This window comes from Xyrauchen texanus, chromosome 35 (assembly GCF_025860055.1).
Source record: "Xyrauchen texanus isolate HMW12.3.18 chromosome 35, RBS_HiC_50CHRs, whole genome shotgun sequence".
In the NCBI taxonomy this organism is placed as follows: domain Eukaryota; kingdom Metazoa; phylum Chordata; class Actinopteri; order Cypriniformes; family Catostomidae; genus Xyrauchen; species Xyrauchen texanus.
In genome coordinates, this window is record NC_068310.1 from 17,863,799 (window position 1) to 17,881,755 (window position 17,957).

Consider the following 17,957-nt stretch of genomic DNA (forward strand, 5'->3'; position numbering starts at 1 on the left):
CAGCCTGACTATTAATTACGGCAAATAAAAATAAGTGATATTTACCTTGTTTTTTCTTTGTTTTCTGCGAACAGCAGTTAACTCCTATTTCAAGCATTCTCTTCACAAATACAATTTAGGGATTCTTTTTTTTTTTTTTTTAAATGGATAGATATAATTTTCAAACAATAAATATTTAAATAGTATTTATGTCTTTCTTTGTTCATCTTTTGGTGTTGTCAATAAAACAAAATGCAGCAACGATCAGGAGAAAACATATCCGCTCAGTTCCAACTTTATTGATTACTTAACCAAATGTTTGGAAGATTACATCACAATATGTATAGAGTTGAACATTTTTCTGTATATTTTACATGGGAATTTTACACGTTGTATTTCTTCATATACTGTATATATTTATATTTCCCAGTCTCAATGAAGGCAAAGTAGACATCCATAGCTGCAAAGGAAAGAACGCTTTTCAGAAAATATTTAAATGCACTTCAAGAATGAAATACATCCTCAACAAAAATAAATCAGGAGTTTAATCTGCACTGATGACACACTAGTAAACCGTATGCTAGGGTTCAATGAAGCTACACCTGGTTTATACAGTATGTTTGTATTCATGTATTACTCCCCATTTAATAATTTCTTTTGAAAAGTAACACCAGTGAATGTCAAAACTTGCAGATTTAGTCCGATTCAGAAATTTAGCAAAATTTAGTGCACTAAAATTAAATATTCATTAAATGTTTTAAGATTTACATGATAAATAAAAAACATTGGAATGCTGAATGATCAAACCTCTAAAAAGGAAACCACAATTAACTTTATAATGCTGAAAACTAAATAGGCATGATGTGTGGCATTCAACAAATGATAGTGTTGACTTGGTTGGGATTAACAAGTATGAGTACTGACGCCTGTAAAATAAACACCAAATGTTTTTGAAAGCAACTGTTACATTCTTAGAACAATTTAAGTTTCAGTGTGAATAAACTGAACCCAAATGAAGGTCCTTTATGCCAAATAAAAGAGTTTAATGAACATGAATAAAATCCTTCTAGGGCTAGCCTAATAATGGGTTTAAGAAACTCTCTCTTTTCAATTGGAGATGAATGTCTAATTTCATCATGATTCAGTAAAGGACAATGATAATGCTCATTTCTGGACCAGTCGTTAACAAATATACCATTGTTCACAGACAAAGGCTCTTTGCACATTGGCAGTCTTCTACACGCTCATAACAATAAGTGTTGATTTCATTTCTGTATTTTCTGAGATGTCTATATTTGTTCAGCCTTTAAAACAGACAGAAAATTCAACAGATAAGACAAAAGTCAACATAATGAAATCAATAGACAATCAGAAACCAGCTATACAGCAGTATTGGTAATAAATTATTTTTGTTGCAGCGGTCCAAAGTAAAGGAAAAATAAAAATAAACAAAAATGACTAATAGCACAGACGGATGACACAGTAGAGGAGCCCTGATGGGTCACAGTGCTGTTATTTCATGGGGGAGTGGCTGAAGCCCGATGAGACAGGACTGGCAGAGTTAGAGGAAAGTATAGGACAGTCACACACATCCCAGAGTAATTTGTTCCTATATCAGTCAAAGCATTCCTGTACAAGAGTGGTGCTTTTATGCTCTGATCAGCTATCTGTCCACTTTTCAGCCCCCCTTTGCTTCCCTTTTCATATCAGAGCTGTGATCCCATTTCTCGTTTAGGACGATGAAGGCTGCACTTGGCCCAATTCAAGAGAGGCAATATGGAAGACAGAACCGATGCGGAGGAAAAATCGCCGCAAAGTAGCACGGAGCTCTGGAATGAGGTCAAACTGCATCATCTCGCACAGATGGTGGTAATAGCAGGAGGCATGAGGCTTGAACTAAGTAAGAGAGGAGAACATTAGAGTAAACATATTCAGGTGGAGAATATTCCCAAAAAGATTCAACTTGTTCAGTGTATTTAAAACATGGAAAACTGCAGTAAATTGGATGAAATATAACACAAGCTAATATAAGTGTTAAAGTCAATGTCAATAACAGATTGGAGCCAAATGTGAATGCAAGTTTGCAACAATAATGCTTAAATAGACTTTTGGCTATAGACCTTAAATCACAGTAGCACCATACTTGATTTTTGATATGAAGGAAATCAAAGCTTTAAGGGATTGACTTAGTCTCTTCAATGGCATGCACTATATAAAGCTGTATAAGCTCTTAGAGTTTTTTTTTGTTCTCTGAATGTGTTTGGAGAGATGTCCTTTCAATCTTTCTTTAGCGGAACAATCCAAAACACTTTAAACAACAGTACAACCCATTGAAGGGACTGCAAGTCTATACCTCACAGCTGCATTGTCATTCCCATTAAATATTAAAGATGGTGCTACTGTGAATAAGGTCCATTGGCATGCACTGATGGAATGTGCTGACTGGTCAAAAACCAGGGGGAGGGAGGTTCTGTGGAATTTGGCGGAATGGATTTAAAATGCTTTTTAGCTATTGGTAGCTAAAAGTATCATCATAATAGACAATATTTTGTTTATACAAACTATTGTTTGTCCTTAATTTACACATTTTAAACCATGACTTCACTGCACACAAATAAGTAATATTTACATTATATTCATGTTGTTTAGCCAGAGGGGAACTGGCCCCCACAGTGAGTCTGGTTTCTCCCAAGGTTATTTTTCTCCATTAACCAATATTTTATGGAGTTTTGTTTTCCTTGCCACAGTAGCCTTCGGCTTGCTCACTGGGGTTCTAAATGCACTTATTATTGAATTACTTATTTTTAAACAAACTTCACAATTGTATTTTATCAAACTACACTCTGTAAAGCTGCTTTGAAACGATGTGTGTTGTGTTAAAGTGCTATACAAATAAAAATGACGACTGATTGGAAATATTTAAATAAATGAACATGCAAAGGGCACAGGATGTGTAGATCTTAATGAATGAATGGGGTGTTCCAATTCTGCGCACACATATTCCGTGTAGGCCTGGCAATTGGTAAACATTATCCAGTAGCACATACATCTGTGATGTCAGCGGAAAAGGAAAGTAATTTCAGAGGAGGTGTAAGTTATTACATTTTGGATAGCGATTATGAAGACAATGTTTTAACTTGGAAAATTTGCATCAACGAATGGTTCACAATAAGACCAGAAACATGCATGAACAAAGGGTCAATTTTTATCTCATGTTGACTTTAACAGAAGTGGTCTTGGGTTTTCCAATTAGGGGTTGTTTGAAAGATCTGTGAGTGTCAATCTGGAATGGAACATTGTTGGGAATGCCTGATGTTATTGGAACAGTGATGAATGGAAAAGTCTATTTTAGTTCTGGACAAGGAAGGCCCCTAGGGCTACAAGTCTCTTTTACATATAAGGTCATCACATGGACAAACTGGCGTATCATCAGAGAGCTTCCTGTAATAAAAGACTTAACACAGACACCTAAAGGATAAGAGAGATATTTAAAACAGGGCTTTCCTGCAGGAAATAACACACCATTAGCTTAACACTTAGACTCACCTGTACAGCTATAAAATAAATTACTGATACAGTTCTGTTTTTTCTACCTCTCAGACGAGGTCAATATTTTCCAATTCAATCCAAGATCATGTGGCCAAACCCATTTAATTTCTGACTAAATATGAAAGGTAAAAAGTCCTAAATGTTCAGGTTGAAAGAGACGGCGTGTTTGTGTGTGTTATTACTTTGTCATCATGCAGTCTGAGTGTGCGGGTGAGTAGTAGCAGCAGGAGACTCGTCCAGGCTTCTCTGTGGCTCTCTGAGGTTAGACTGATGAAGTAAGCCAGTGCTTCACTACACACTCTAAATCAACACACAAATGTACACATTACCACATCGGTCCCAAATACTGCTTGTACAGAACATGTAAATCAGAGAACTTCCTCATCTTATTTCAGTTCATATGACTCATCACTAACAGTGTTGTATTTATAAAGTTTTTTTTAAATTGTTTACAGATGTACATGAAAATACATCTACAATACCTGTCAAAAGTTTTGACAAACCCACTCATTCTTTATTATTACTATTTATAATACACATTTTAGATAGAGAATTTTCATTTTTGTGTGAACTTAGTCATTTACTCACCCTCATACCATCCCAGATGTGTACGACTTTCTTTTAATTATGATTTTTAGAAGAATATTTCAGCTCTGTAGGTCCATACAATGCAAGTGAATGGTTGCCACATTTTTTTAAGCTCCAAAAAATCATATAAATGAGCATAAAAGCAATCCATATGACTCCAGCGGATTAATCTATGTCTTCAGAAGTGATATGATAGGTGTGGGTGAGAAACAGATCAATATTAAATTCGTTTTTTACTACAAATTCTTCTTCCTTCCCAGTAGGGGGTGATATGCACAAAGAATGTGAATTAACAAAAACACAAGTAGTATGTGAAAGTGATCAGTTTCTCATCATATCACTTCTGAAGATATTGAATTAATCACTGGAGTCTTATGGATAACTTTTATGCTGACTTATGTGATTTTTGGAGCTTGAAGATTTTGGCAACCATTCACTTGCATTGTATGGACCTACAGAGCTGAGAAATGCTTAAAAAAATATCTCCATTTGAGTTCAGCAGAAGAAAGTAAGTCATACACATCTGGGATAGCATAAGAGTGAATAAATGAATATCCCTAACAATGGACAATACTTTTACAGCCTTAATGTTTATTTCTACATATACTAATAAATGTTCTACCTTTAAAAAGTTGTATATATGTTAACAATAGTTTGCATTGTGCACTATGCATTATGAACTAACATGAACAAATAATGAACAATAGTAAATTGAGGAATTAAAATGAACCAAGATTAATTACTCAATGAAGTAAAATTATATTTCTTCATTGTTAGTTCAATATACAACTAATGTTAACAAATACAACCAAATTGCAAATTACCGGAATAACACATGGAAGTATGGAAATTATTTAGTAATCAAAAGATGTTAAACAAATCTAAACTAACTTTTATTTTAGCAACTGTGTCAAAGTAACCACCCTTTGCCTATTTTACATCTCTGCACACCCTGGGCATTCTTTCAACCATCATCATGATGTATCCACCCAAGATGCTTTTTAAACAGAATTGAAGGAGTTCTCATGTATGCTGGGCATTTCTTGGCTGCTTTGCCTTCACCATACAACAAAATAATTTTGAGCGGGTGTGATCATTTTCACTCACTGCAGCAGGCGTGTCTGGATGTCTGGCCACGAGTCCTGCAGCTGCGTGTCAGAGTACATACGAAAGAGGATCCTCAGACAGCAGGCCAGACTACTGGTCTCCTGCTTCAGAAGATTTGGTTTTGACTTTCCCTTAAAGCCTACACATAAAAGCACAGATTAATAAAAGACATGCAGAATAAAAAAGGCCTCAAAAAAATAACCGCATTACCACAACCCAGACAAGAAATTAAAAGATTGACGTTTGCAATCACAATGTCACTGAATATATGGAATAATGGATGCAGCAGGGCAGACCTGCTCTCCAGAGTGCTGTCCTCTGCTCATTGTTGGAGTTGAAGTCCTTGGCAAACCTGTGGGACTCAAGGAGGCAGTCAAGCAGTTTGAAGAGGTGCTGTGACGACAGGTGTCTGTACATGCCCTGATCGGGCTCCGCTTCCCCCTCTTCTGCCTCCTCAAGTGCATCTCTCTGCAAGACAACACACACAGACAAAGACACTCAGTCCCCGAACCATAGTTTCCTCTGTATGTCCACACAAACAAGTTAGATGAGTTTAGTGAATGTTTTCAGGCATAAAATAAAATGTAAACACATCTGAGCTCTTAAAGGGGTCAAAACACTTTTCTCTCAAAAGCTCCACTTATAATTTGAAGGAATAGTTCATCCCAAAATAAATAATTCTCTCATTTACTCACCCTTATGCCATACCAGATGTGTATGCTTTCTTTCATCTGCTGAACTCAAATTAAGAATTTCTCAGCTCTTTTTGTCCATACAATGAAAGTGAATGTGTGCTAAAATTTTATATATATATATATACACATACACACACACACACATACATACATACATACATACATATATATATATATATATATATATATATATATATATATAGCAGAAGAGTTAATCATTGATAAGGCCATACAAAAAGTGGCTTTAGAATACAATGTATTGTTTACTACCATATTATTGATCATAAGTCAATCATTGGCATACAGTTCACAGCAATCCATTTCACAAGTGAATTTGTCAATCAGTTGGAGATTTATTATGAGGGCTTGTTTAAGGGCCCGTCAATTTACACCAACGTCAGACGAGACGGGTGTGTTGCGTCATAAACATAAAATGTTTATTTCACTGTTTCAAGTTAAATATAGTTTAATACTCAATCGTTAAACACATCTTGAACCCTTAGATCACATTTGCGCTCCTTCGAGTGTTTTGAATGCAAGAACGTAACGCATGTTTGTGTTGTTCTGCCTACTGATGTGTTTTCTTCACTGTATAAACTGTGTGTGTGTGTGTGTGTATGTGTATGTGTGTGTGTGTGTGTGTGTGTGTGTGTGTGTGTATATATATATATATATATATATAAAAATCACACAAGTCAGCATAAAAGTAATCCATAAGACTCCAGTGGTTAAATCTGTGTCTTCATAAGTGATATGATAATTGTGGGTTTTTAAAAGATTTTAACTTATGATTTCTCGTGATAATGACCCTTAAAACAATCTATAAATTGAACTAGGAATTATTTAGAAGGTAAATGCCATCTAGGACAAATGACACGTATTTTTGAGTTGTATTATTGATTAAAATACACCAATCAGACTGTTGTATGGTCTGCATTTTTTAACTGGGATAAATGCAAATTCACTGACTCCAACAAACCTGAGCAGCGGCCATGTTCTCAGCATCCTCCCTCTTGCTGGTAGCCGGATAGAATACAATGTTGTCTATGGTCTGAATCAACTCCAGCTGTACTACACACTTTATAAGCAGCCCTGCAAACAGCCTGTGGTCTGAGATCCCTAGATCACACCACATTAGAGAGTAACATGTCACAACATAGAACTCTGGACAGAAAGACTAGTCAAACAGGGTAAGATAAGACAGCAAAAAGATATTGTAATTGACAGAGGTAATCTATAACCTCTCCATCTAAAAGCAGTGGTTCTCAACTGGCGGGTCACCACCCTATAATGGGTCGCAAACCTGTTCTGTTCTGATAGGGTCGTGGAGAGCAGGGAAAAACAATGTCAAATTCAAATAATAAAACACAAATAATCATACAATAATTCTTTTAAAATAATAGCAAAACATATGGGCTTTTAACTTTTAAGCATTTCACATGTTTCTTGGTAGAAGCAAGCCAAATTAGGCAGATGCTGTCATCCTCGAAAACAGATTTTAAAACAACATATGGGAATAGAAAAAACACAATCCAGACTACATTAAATAAAGGTTACAGGTTTGATATCATGTAGGTTTGGCACTTGATGTTCAATGTAAAATACGATTCTTAAAGCAAAACCAGTTGAGGACCACGTATATAAGAGATTATGAATTTTGGTCAATAAATTTCCTTTATACAAATGGAATAATTGAAAACAGTTTAAAAAGGGAAGAGGTCAAACAGTCCAAACAGAATGTAGCTGCTGGTGGAAAGTCCAAAAAATAATATGTGATTTGGGCAGCTCTTTAGATTTCTTCTTACTTGTCTCATAGATGGTGAGACAATGTGGGCAAGTTGTGAGTTGTTTAAATTTTTTATATTTTCATGAGAATACTTCCAATGGGATTTTTTTTTTAAATACAGTAAAAATAGTAAAATACAATGATTTTTATATTTGAATAAGCATAAATGTAATTCCGAACAACAAATACTACAATGACACATCAATACTTCACAATTCAAATAATATATAATATAATTATTCACACTAAAGTCTTGAGAATGAGATTCGTTTTGCATTATGGTAATGATAAATGGGTGGAAGAGTAGATGGTGCATCATAAATCTTTATAGTGCTAAAAAATTGGCTCAATTTTTAAATGTGGTTTGAAATACACCTAGATATATTCTTTACAGTTTTCGCGAGGTTCACCCAAAGGCAAAGAGAACCATTACAGTACATACTGGCATGGGACTTTCCTTTCCAGGTTTCATCACTAGCTGTGGACATCTGACTGTGGCCTCTCTCTGACACAGTCCTCTCACAACTGCTTTGGGACAGAGAATCCACCTCGACATCCTAAAACACAGACAAATAAGCACAAAGATGCATTGGTTTACTTGTAAACCAGAGCCAAAAATGGAATTGTCTGCTCCGAAAAGCAAGCAGAGACTGTGGTGGGTGGGTGTTCGTGTCAGGAGAGGGTAGAAAACTAAAATCACTAGTAGAATAAGGATTTAGAATGTGCTAATTTGTGGCTGATTTTGTGTGCGCATATTTGCGATATTTACTTATGTTACTGTCATCTCACCATGTGTTTCCCTTCTCCCACCTCCTCTTCTTGCCCAGCTGGTCGCCATGTTAGCAAGCTGTTAAGAGCAAAGTCAGAATCAGACTGAAAGAGCATTTCATGAGCAGAGCTTTACAAACAGCCTATTCATGTGAGCACCTATGCTAAACAGGATGTCTGAAATATGACTGAATATCTGAGACATATGGCAAAACCTCTTAGATTGAGGAAAATAGAAAATTGTGGAATACAAAGCAGTAGTGATGCACCAAACACTTTAGTGCTAAAAACACGCTGCAGCGGCTGTCTACACTAATGTTACGACACGAACATTCTACACCATTTAACTTCTGTAGTAGCGCTAGCACGTGCAGTGCAAAATGGAACGAGACACCTGTTTATTGTCGGCGCGGCGAACGCGTTGCACCGGCGCTTCCAGTGTAGACAGCATCATTGATAATAATGGGGTTCTAGGGGGCCTGGGTAGCACAGTGGTAAAGATGCTGGCTACCACCAATGGAGTTCACTAATTCGAATCCCAGGGCGTGCTGAGTGACTCCAGCCAGGTCTCCTAACCAGGTCTCCTAAGGCCTGGTTGCTAGAGAGGGTAGAGTCACATGGTCACTATAATGTGGTTCATTCATGGTGGGGTGCGTGGCGAGTTGAACGTGGATGCCGCGGTAGATGGCTTGAAGCCTCCACACGCGCTATGTCTCCGTGGCAACGGGCTCAACAAGCCACATGATAAGATGTGCGGGTTGACGGTCTCAGACATGAAGGCAGCTGGGATTTGTCCTTCGCCACCCAGATTGAGGCGAATCACTTGCGACCATGAGGACTTAAAAGTACATTGGGAATTGGGCGAAAAATAAATAAATAAAATAAATAATAATGGGGTTCTATTACTTCTGACACAATGCTAGTGTCCAGTGTACCCAGGGTGTAAATGTGAGCAAATGTGCCACAGTGAACAAGCTGCTCTCATAGCGCTTATAAAACTTCTATTTTCATTGAAAAATGACTGAAATTTCTGGCTGTCTCTCAGCAAAAGATTTCGTATGTCTTCAGAAGACTTGGAATATGACACATGAGTCGCATAGACTACGTTTATGACACTTTTGGGTCTTTTTTTACCTACAAAGTGAGTAACAACTGCCATTGTATTGTAAAGATGGACTGGGATGTTTATTTAAATATCTCTTTTTATTTTCTGCATGAGAAGGAAAGCCACATGGGCTTGGAACAACATGAAGGTTAGTAAACATTTCTTTCTTTCACAATTATTTTGCTTGTCTGAAAAAAAAAAAACAAAAAAAAACAATTGGTGCAACCCTACAAATCAAATTTAAGCAAATCAAAACACATTCAGACAGCAGGCTGTCAAGTGTCAGTAAAACAGATAGTGGTGTGCAGTAGTGACATACGCATGAGGGCTGGTGGTCTGGAAGATGTCCAGCATGCAGGCGCAGGTGACTTCCCACACCTCCCCACTGAACTTCTCACCGTTCAGGATCACCAGGTTCTCCAGGCAGTTTGTGCCTGATCGCGCCAGCTGCTCATTATCTGACAACAGAGGCGGAGTTCTAAGTGCAACACACTAACACTTTCCCTCTATTACCAAACACTGCTGCTTTATAACAACACCACCAGCTGGGCCAATATGTTTTTCCAAATGTGACATGTGTAGGTATCACAGATTAATGGCCATCTGTAGTGGAGTAAAGTGGCAGGACAGGTCCAAAAAAATCCCAAACTCTCCCTCATGAATAGTGCAACAGATTAGTAAAATCCCCACCTTGTTTCACACACCACTGCAGCTGTGCAAAAATATCTGCCAGCAGTACTTCACTGAGAGGTTCATAGAATTGTGTGAACACGTCACAGATAGCGTAGAGGGCGTGGTTACACGTAGTAGTCATCCACTCTGTTTTCTATGCAAAACAAAATGGCAAAAATCAGATTTCATGATCATTTAGGACTTCATCACTTATTAGCTGCAATATACAAAAACTGGAGAACCAGGAACTTGTCATATTAAAAGGGGTCATATGAGGAATAGAATTTTCCTTCATCTTTTTGGAGCTTGATGCGCTATGAAACCAAGCTGTAAAAACAAATTACTTTACAAACCAACTGCTCTCATTTACACATCAATAATGGCTACTTGGTGATCAGAATAAGGAGAAAGCCAGATACTCTTATTCCTAAATATCATAGGAACTCATGTTAAGAGTTCATGTAAAAACCCTTCATCTGGTGAATATATAAGATACAAAAAGCTTAATTTGGTGAATATTTACATATAGAGCTTTGTAATGGAGTCAAGTCTCTGTCACCATCACTATTTATGGACTAATTCACGATTATTAATGCAAATGTAATAAAAAAAAAAAAAGACATACGAAAATTGGCAAGCAATCACTGATGATCTACAATTGATGAATGATTTACTGTTAAAGGGATAGTTCACCCCAAAATGAAGTCTCTTTTTATTATTTGACCACCTTCATGCCATCCCAGATGTATATGACCTTTTTTCTTCTGCAGAACACCAATTAAGATTTTTTTAGAAGAATATTTCTACTCTGTTGGTCCACACGATGCAAGTGAATGGTGGCCAGACTTCTGAAGGTCCAAATATCAAATATTCGCATCATAAAAGTAATCCATACGACTCCAATGGTTTAATCATTGTCTTCAGAAGCAAAGGTTGAAGGTGAGAACAAACCAAAATATAACTACTTTTTCACAATACATTTTACCATTGCAGTCTCTAGGTGTGATCATGATTTCAAGCTTTATTACGCTTCCTAGTGCTTGATGCATGAACAGAGTAATAAAGCTTGAAATCAAGTTTGCCAAGGAGACCTTTTTCACTGCAATTCTTGAAAACAAAGTAAAATTTGGGTCTTTTCTCACTCAAAACCGAATGGATCGCTTCAGAAGATGCTGATTAAACCACTGGAGTCATTTGGATTACTTTTATGCTGCCTTTATGTGATATTTGGACCTTCAAAGATTTGGTCACCATTCACAGGCATTGTATGGACCTACAGAGCTGAGATATTCTTCTAAAAATCATTGTACTGCAGAAGACAGAATTTTCATTGAATTAATTACTGCTCATTCAATATTTATTAGCCCATTTGGCAATGTTTACTTTGTAGTGATTCTTTTGCATGTTTTGTTAACCTTGTGTGTGTGTGAGCGAATACAGAAAACTTTAAAGTCCAAAATAAGATTCCTTGGTGTATTTCAGGTTTGTTTATAATTAAATGTCCCATGTTATGCAACAAAACTTAATTTCTTCTGATCATTTTGGTTGCACATCAAACACGTATCTGGGATTTTACTCATTTTTGACTCTTGCAGCCACCATGTCAGTGGCGTCTCAGTAAGAAAAGACTAAGAATTTGTATTTTTTTTTTTTACATTCAATATATCGATTTTAAAATCTATCGGCCGAATAATCGTTATCTGCCTATTCCACCACCTTAGTTATTGGTCGTCCTACAGTTTGTAGCACCTGGCTCTATGTATATCCTTTTGAAGCATCTCAATGTTTGGAAAGAGTGGCTAAAATTGAACAAGGTCCCCGATCATTTAAGTCTGATCTGAATATTTGAGAAGCACATTTCAGTATGAATTGTTTTGTGAACCAGTCACTAAGAGGCTGATATTGATGATGGGAGAGTTTAACACTACATTGGATCCAACAGCACACCCTCAGCCTGCGTCTACTTTGCTGTTGCTCATTTCATATGGAAAATGGCACTACAGCAAAAAATTTACCCTTTAAATCTAAGGGTCAGATAGAGGGTGGAAAATTCACATCAAATAAATTACAATGTACTAAATTCAGCAGTTGAATCCTCACTAGTGCCAGGACAAGTGATCACATTACTCCTATTTTGGAATCCTTGCATTGGCTCCCTATCAGGTTTCATGTTGATTTTAAAATGATCATACTTACCTACAAGGCTTTGCGTGGTTTGGCTCCTCAGTATTTGTGTAAGCTTTTAACCCTTTATACCCCAAAACAAAATCTCTGCACCCCCAAATCTGGTCTTTCAGCTGTACCTAGACTAGTTTACGCTCTATGGGTGACAGGGCTTTTTATTCTTATGTTCCAAAATTTTTGAAATATCTTGCAGCTGATATCAGAGAAGCACAGACCTCTTAATATATTTTATCTTAAAAAATATTTTTTTTCAGGCCAGCTTTTACTTCATTTTTATGACATGACATGCATGTTTATATGCTCTAACTGTTATTATGCTTTGTATTCTTTTATGCTTGTCTTTTTATGAAGAGCACCTTGAGAAGCTTCTTTAAAGGTGCTATATAAAATAACTTTTACTATTATTATTATTATTAAACTACATTACAATTATTTTCAGTGCAAAATAAAATGAAAATTCTACAAATATTCTAAATTAACATCAGGTATGACCCCTTAAGTTGCGACTAACACTCTGACTCACTTCAGTTTGCTGCTCTGGGAGCTTCATGTTGTCAAAGATTCGGAAGATGATCCGGAACAGATCGTGCCACCAGTGCTTTTCAAATGTGTGTCCATAACACTTCATGATCTCAAACATGACGGTTAGCCCCCTGCATCACACAAACACAACCTCTGAATAAACTTCCCATAAAACCACTTTATCTCAATGTTTGTATATGGAGGGGAAGAGAACTGTTAAGCTGTTGACAGGGACCCACCTGGTCCTGATATCTAGTTTGCAGCGGTTGATGATGCAGGAGAGTTCAAACAGGATGGGGAACCAACCTCGCACCCAAACACGATCGCCAGGGGCGACGTTCATGTCATCACTAGTGTACTCTCTCAATGCCTGGAAAGGGGGTGAGTGGTTAAAATGTAACAAAACCTTTAAAGCTCTGGAATCACTAAATCCAAGGTAACAGCACTCACCTGTGGCCGGTCAGACACGTATTTAGCGCAGTAACGGATTAGCCGGATGGCTTCCATACTTGTGTCAGGGAACGCAGCATTACAAACAAACTCTGACAGACACTTCACTGCATCCTGGAAAGAGTCAATGGCTGCAGCGAAGTGCTGCTGAAATGTGTTCACTGTGCGGAAGAAGATGAGATGTTTTTTTTTTTTATCTTTACAAAAAACACCTGTTCGTGATCTGAAAAATGGCCATTGGCTGGTACTTACTAACAATGTGTCCAGTGGTCTGAAAGGCAAGGTCCACAATGTTCTCATCATGGTCTGATGCTGCTTGGTGGAACACAGAAAAGATGTTCTTCCATCCAGAGCGAATATTCGCAGCCTGGGAGTTCACCATCTGGGCCACACAACGTATCACCATATCTCGTATAGTGGGTGACCTACAGAACAAATAAAAGAAATTAGAGTAGAAAGAACATTTTCCTCATTCTCAAGAAATTGCATAATTTAACAGTTTTCTTTTCATCACATCAATCACTGAAGTTTCCCTTCTCTGCGTTTGTTCCACTCTAACCCCCATCTACTCACCTGTTCTTCTTCACGATGTGTTCAAATGGCCTTAAGAAGTCCTTCTGGAAGCGGAAGTTGGCCAGTTCTCCTTTCTCTAAGAACTTCATAGAAAGCTGTCTCAGGGAGTCCACAGCAAAGATGGCCACATCCTCATTAGGGTTACAACCCACCTGCCAAACCAGCAAACAAAAAAACAAACCACAATCAGATACTGAGGTTTTACTTAGTGTTGTTCAAGTGTCCCGAGACATAACCTCTGGGAACAATTCTGGAATCTCTGAAAATTATTTTCATCAGATATTGTTGTGTCAATCATTATGGTGCCAAATATTGAGCAGCATAAAGGCTAGGGCAGGGGTGACCAACCCTGCTCCTGGAGAGCTACCTTCCTGCAGAGTTTAGATCCAACCCTAATCAAACACACCTGAACCAGCTTATCAAGGTCTTTAGGATTACTTGAAAATGACAGGCAGGTGTGTTGGAGCTAAACTCTGCAGGAAGGTAGCTCTCCAGGAGCAGGGTTGGTCACCCCTCGGCTAGGATATATACCTTATTCACGCTAGTGTCATCTTCATTTCATCATTTTTAATGGGAATAACAATGAGGCTATGAGGGATAGACTTACCATATCTTCAATGGCACACACATTATAAAGCTCCTAGATCAAATTTGATTTTCCAAAACTCATGTTGTCTGGAGTTCTTTGTATACTGAATGTTCTTGGACAGATTTACTGCAGTACAGCCCATTGAAGAGACTCAGTCTATCCCTTACAATCTAGTAAAAAAATCAAATATGGCGATAGCGTGAATAAGGTCTATACTTCGTTCGGGTGTTCTAGACTTCCAAAGTATAGTTATTTTGAGTGCGAGTCCACACAGACTCGTTCGACGTATGCACACTACAACTGGCAGAAGATGTGCACAGACACGCTCAGGTGCGGGAGGTTACAAAAACTGGGCTGCATTGTATACTTTAGCCTTAAGGTAAAGGCTACTGACCTTGTTGAAGTGATCTCCGATAACCTGCCAGATCCGCGACCACTGCAAGCGGATGCGGTTCATGTTGTAGTAGGAGATCTCCACAATCTTCTGCAGACTGAACATGCGTGGTTGATGCGCAGAGGCCAGTTCATCCATAGATACAGCACACAACCAGCGCACAAAGTCCACTGGAGATGAAAGAATACTTCACAATTAACACAAAAAAAATTTTAGTTCAATGACATTTAGCCTGCAAAACAAACTTATTATATACATAACCAGATGTCCACTTTTCTATTGGCAGAACACAGTATCTGTGTGCAAGAAGTATGAAAGTGAATCAGCTGAATGTATGGTCACAGTCTGGGTTGGAAGAGTGAGTAGATGAGCAGTGACAATACAGAGGGCCTTTTTGAGTTTCAGTAACCTATGGTTAGGAGTCGGTGTTGTTAACACAATAATTCCAGGTTCAGTCTCAGACTTATACGTTTACCATAGTTGTTCTATTGCAGAATTTGTAATGCCACACCTACAGGTAAGACCATGGATGGCACATTATTGTGGTAATAAGAACAATAAAATATACATTATACAATTAAAGGTTCACGCAGTCAATTTTTGTTCGCGTCATCTAGGATTACAGTGACACCTAGTGGTGTGGATACAGCATAATTCAAAATCAATAGTTTTCAGTTACAGATGCCATTGTAGAAATTCACTATTCACAATCAGCCATTATTAATTTAATCCAAGAGTAAGAGTGTCTAATAACAAGAAGGTTAATGAAATTAAGTGACTAGTATTCAGCTGGTCATGTTATTCTAAAATGGCAGCCCCCAATTAGGGCCCCCCTACCCCATGTAGAATAAAACAGCTTTTATAAGATTACTGATATGAGGAGATTCCCAATCACATGTGAGTGGTCATGATTTTATACATATGTTTCAATATTACAATTAATTTCTTTAGGAGTAAATCTTTTTAAATGGGGAAAAAATGACTGAGTGCACCTTTAAAACCAAGCCTCATACAGTCCCCTCCAAAACTATAAAACATTTTTTGCTTTACACCAAAGAGATTTGGGTTTGAGATCAAAATATGGATGAGACGAGAGTTTAGGATTTCAGCATTTATTTACTGGTATTTACATCTAGATGTGTTAAACAACATAAAACATAGAACCTTTTGTATCAGACCACCCAAAATATTGGAACATGTGACTGACAGGTGTTTCTTGTTACCCAGGTGTGTCCTGTTTGATTGTTTAAACAATAAATAGCTCTGAACATCTACTCTTGGTTTTGGCCTTAAGTTTCACCTGTGAAGACTGCATGTTTTTGTTAAAAAGGATAAGCCAGCATGAAGATCAGAGAGCTGTCTATGGGAGAAAAGTAAGCCATTTTGAAGCTGAGAAAAGAGCAAAACTCAATCAGATGCATTGCACAAACATTGGACATAGCCAATACAACAATTTGGAATGTCCTGAAAAAGAAAGAAACCACTGGTGTACTGAGCAACAGACACCGAATGGGTCGGCCAAGGAAAACAACAAGCTGATGACAGAAACATTGAGACAGCTGTGATCAAAAACCCCAAAACAACAGTCAGTGACATCAACAACATCCACAGGGCAGGGGTGAAGGTATCACAATCCACCATTCAAAGAAGATTTTGTGAGCAGAAATATAGAGGCCATACCACAAGATACAAACCACTCATTAGATGTAAGAATCTGAAGACCACAAAAGTTCTGGAACAAAGTTTTAATGGACTGATGAGACCAAGATTAACCTCTACCAAAGTTATGGAAAGGCCAAAGTGTGGAGGAAGAAAGGATCTGCTCATGATCCAAAACATGCAAGCTCATCTGTGAAACATGGTGGAGGTAGAGTTATGGCTGAGGCTTGCATGGCTGCTTCTGGAACAGGCTCACTAATCTTTATTGATGATTCAGATGTTTACAGGTACATGTTGTCAGCCAATTTACAGAGAAATGCATCCAAATTAATCAGGAGGAACTTTATCATGCAGCAAGACAATGATCCAAAACACACTGCCAACTCAACAAGGACTTTATCATGGGGTAAAAGTGGAAGGTTTTAGACTGGCCAAGTCAACCCAATTGAGCATGCATTTCACCTCCTGAAGAGGAGACTGAAGGGGGAGACACCCCAAAACAAACAGCAACTGAAAGAGGCTGCGGTAAATGCCTGGAAAAGCATCACAAAAGAAGAAACCAACAATTTGGTGATGTCAATGAGTCGCAGGCTTGATGCCGTTATTATAAGCAAGGGATATGCAACCAAATATAAAGTGTAATTTACTTTAATCTACTTCAAAACTTATCTGTTCCTATACTTTTGCTTGCATAAAAATTGGGTGGTCTGACACAAATGGTTCTATGTTTTATGTTGTTTAACACAACTAGATATTAATACCAGGAAATAAAAGCAGAAATCATAAACTCATCTCATATCCATCTTTTGATCTCAAACCTAATGAATTTGGTGTATAGCAAAAACAAATTATTTGGCCTTGCCATTCCAATAGTTTCGGAGGGGACTGTATATGCTCCCTGAATGATCATTTAATATAAAAATTATATTATATTAAAAAGGTTTTTATTAAAAAAAAAGTTTACTGTGATACTGCATTATAGTACGGGTGGTGGTGTAGTTTAAAAAACTTTTTATTTTGGGCTTAACACTGTTGTGTAGCTATTTTCTCATAATTGGTGGACAGAAGTCACGCAGGCCTATCTCTTTGAGTTGTTTGACTTCTTCCATGGTGCTTTTAAGTTTTAAACTCCTCATTGGAATTCAAATTGGTTACGCAAGTTTTGTGGTCTGTGCTGCGATATCAAGAGAAGCTGGATTGGTTGCATTGCCGAGTGATCCTTACAGAAATGGGGCGCGACACTTCCTGTAATAAATTCACTGTAAGTCGCTTTGGATAAAAGCATCTGCCAAATGCATAAAATGTAAATGTAAATATAAAGTGCTGAAAACAAGATA

General features: G+C 37.5%; 1 protein-coding gene across 2 annotated transcripts in view; it reads right to left on the bottom strand.

The window, feature by feature from the left end:
- Positions 1-253: 253 nt before the first annotated feature.
- LOC127628741 (brefeldin A-inhibited guanine nucleotide-exchange protein 2-like) overlaps positions 254-17,957 on the bottom strand; it is a 46,826-nt gene continuing 29,122 nt past the window's right edge. For both annotated transcript variants that reach the window (XM_052105598.1, XM_052105597.1), the window contains exons 25-39: positions 14,962-15,131; positions 13,979-14,130; positions 13,658-13,830; positions 13,406-13,566; positions 13,195-13,325; positions 12,957-13,086; positions 10,268-10,403; positions 9,897-10,035; positions 8,494-8,551; positions 8,147-8,261; positions 6,898-7,037; positions 5,520-5,691; positions 5,224-5,362; positions 3,711-3,828; positions 254-1,875 (exon numbers count right to left, since the gene is read on the bottom strand). In XM_052105598.1, coding sequence (XP_051961558.1) covers positions 1,711-1,875; positions 3,711-3,828; positions 5,224-5,362; positions 5,520-5,691; positions 6,898-7,037; positions 8,147-8,261; positions 8,494-8,551; positions 9,897-10,035; positions 10,268-10,403; positions 12,957-13,086; positions 13,195-13,325; positions 13,406-13,566; positions 13,658-13,830; positions 13,979-14,130; positions 14,962-15,131 — 2,099 coding nt within the window. In that variant the 3' untranslated portion in view covers positions 254-1,710. The remainder of the gene's footprint in view (positions 1,876-3,710; positions 3,829-5,223; positions 5,363-5,519; positions 5,692-6,897; positions 7,038-8,146; positions 8,262-8,493; positions 8,552-9,896; positions 10,036-10,267; positions 10,404-12,956; positions 13,087-13,194; positions 13,326-13,405; positions 13,567-13,657; positions 13,831-13,978; positions 14,131-14,961; positions 15,132-17,957) is intronic.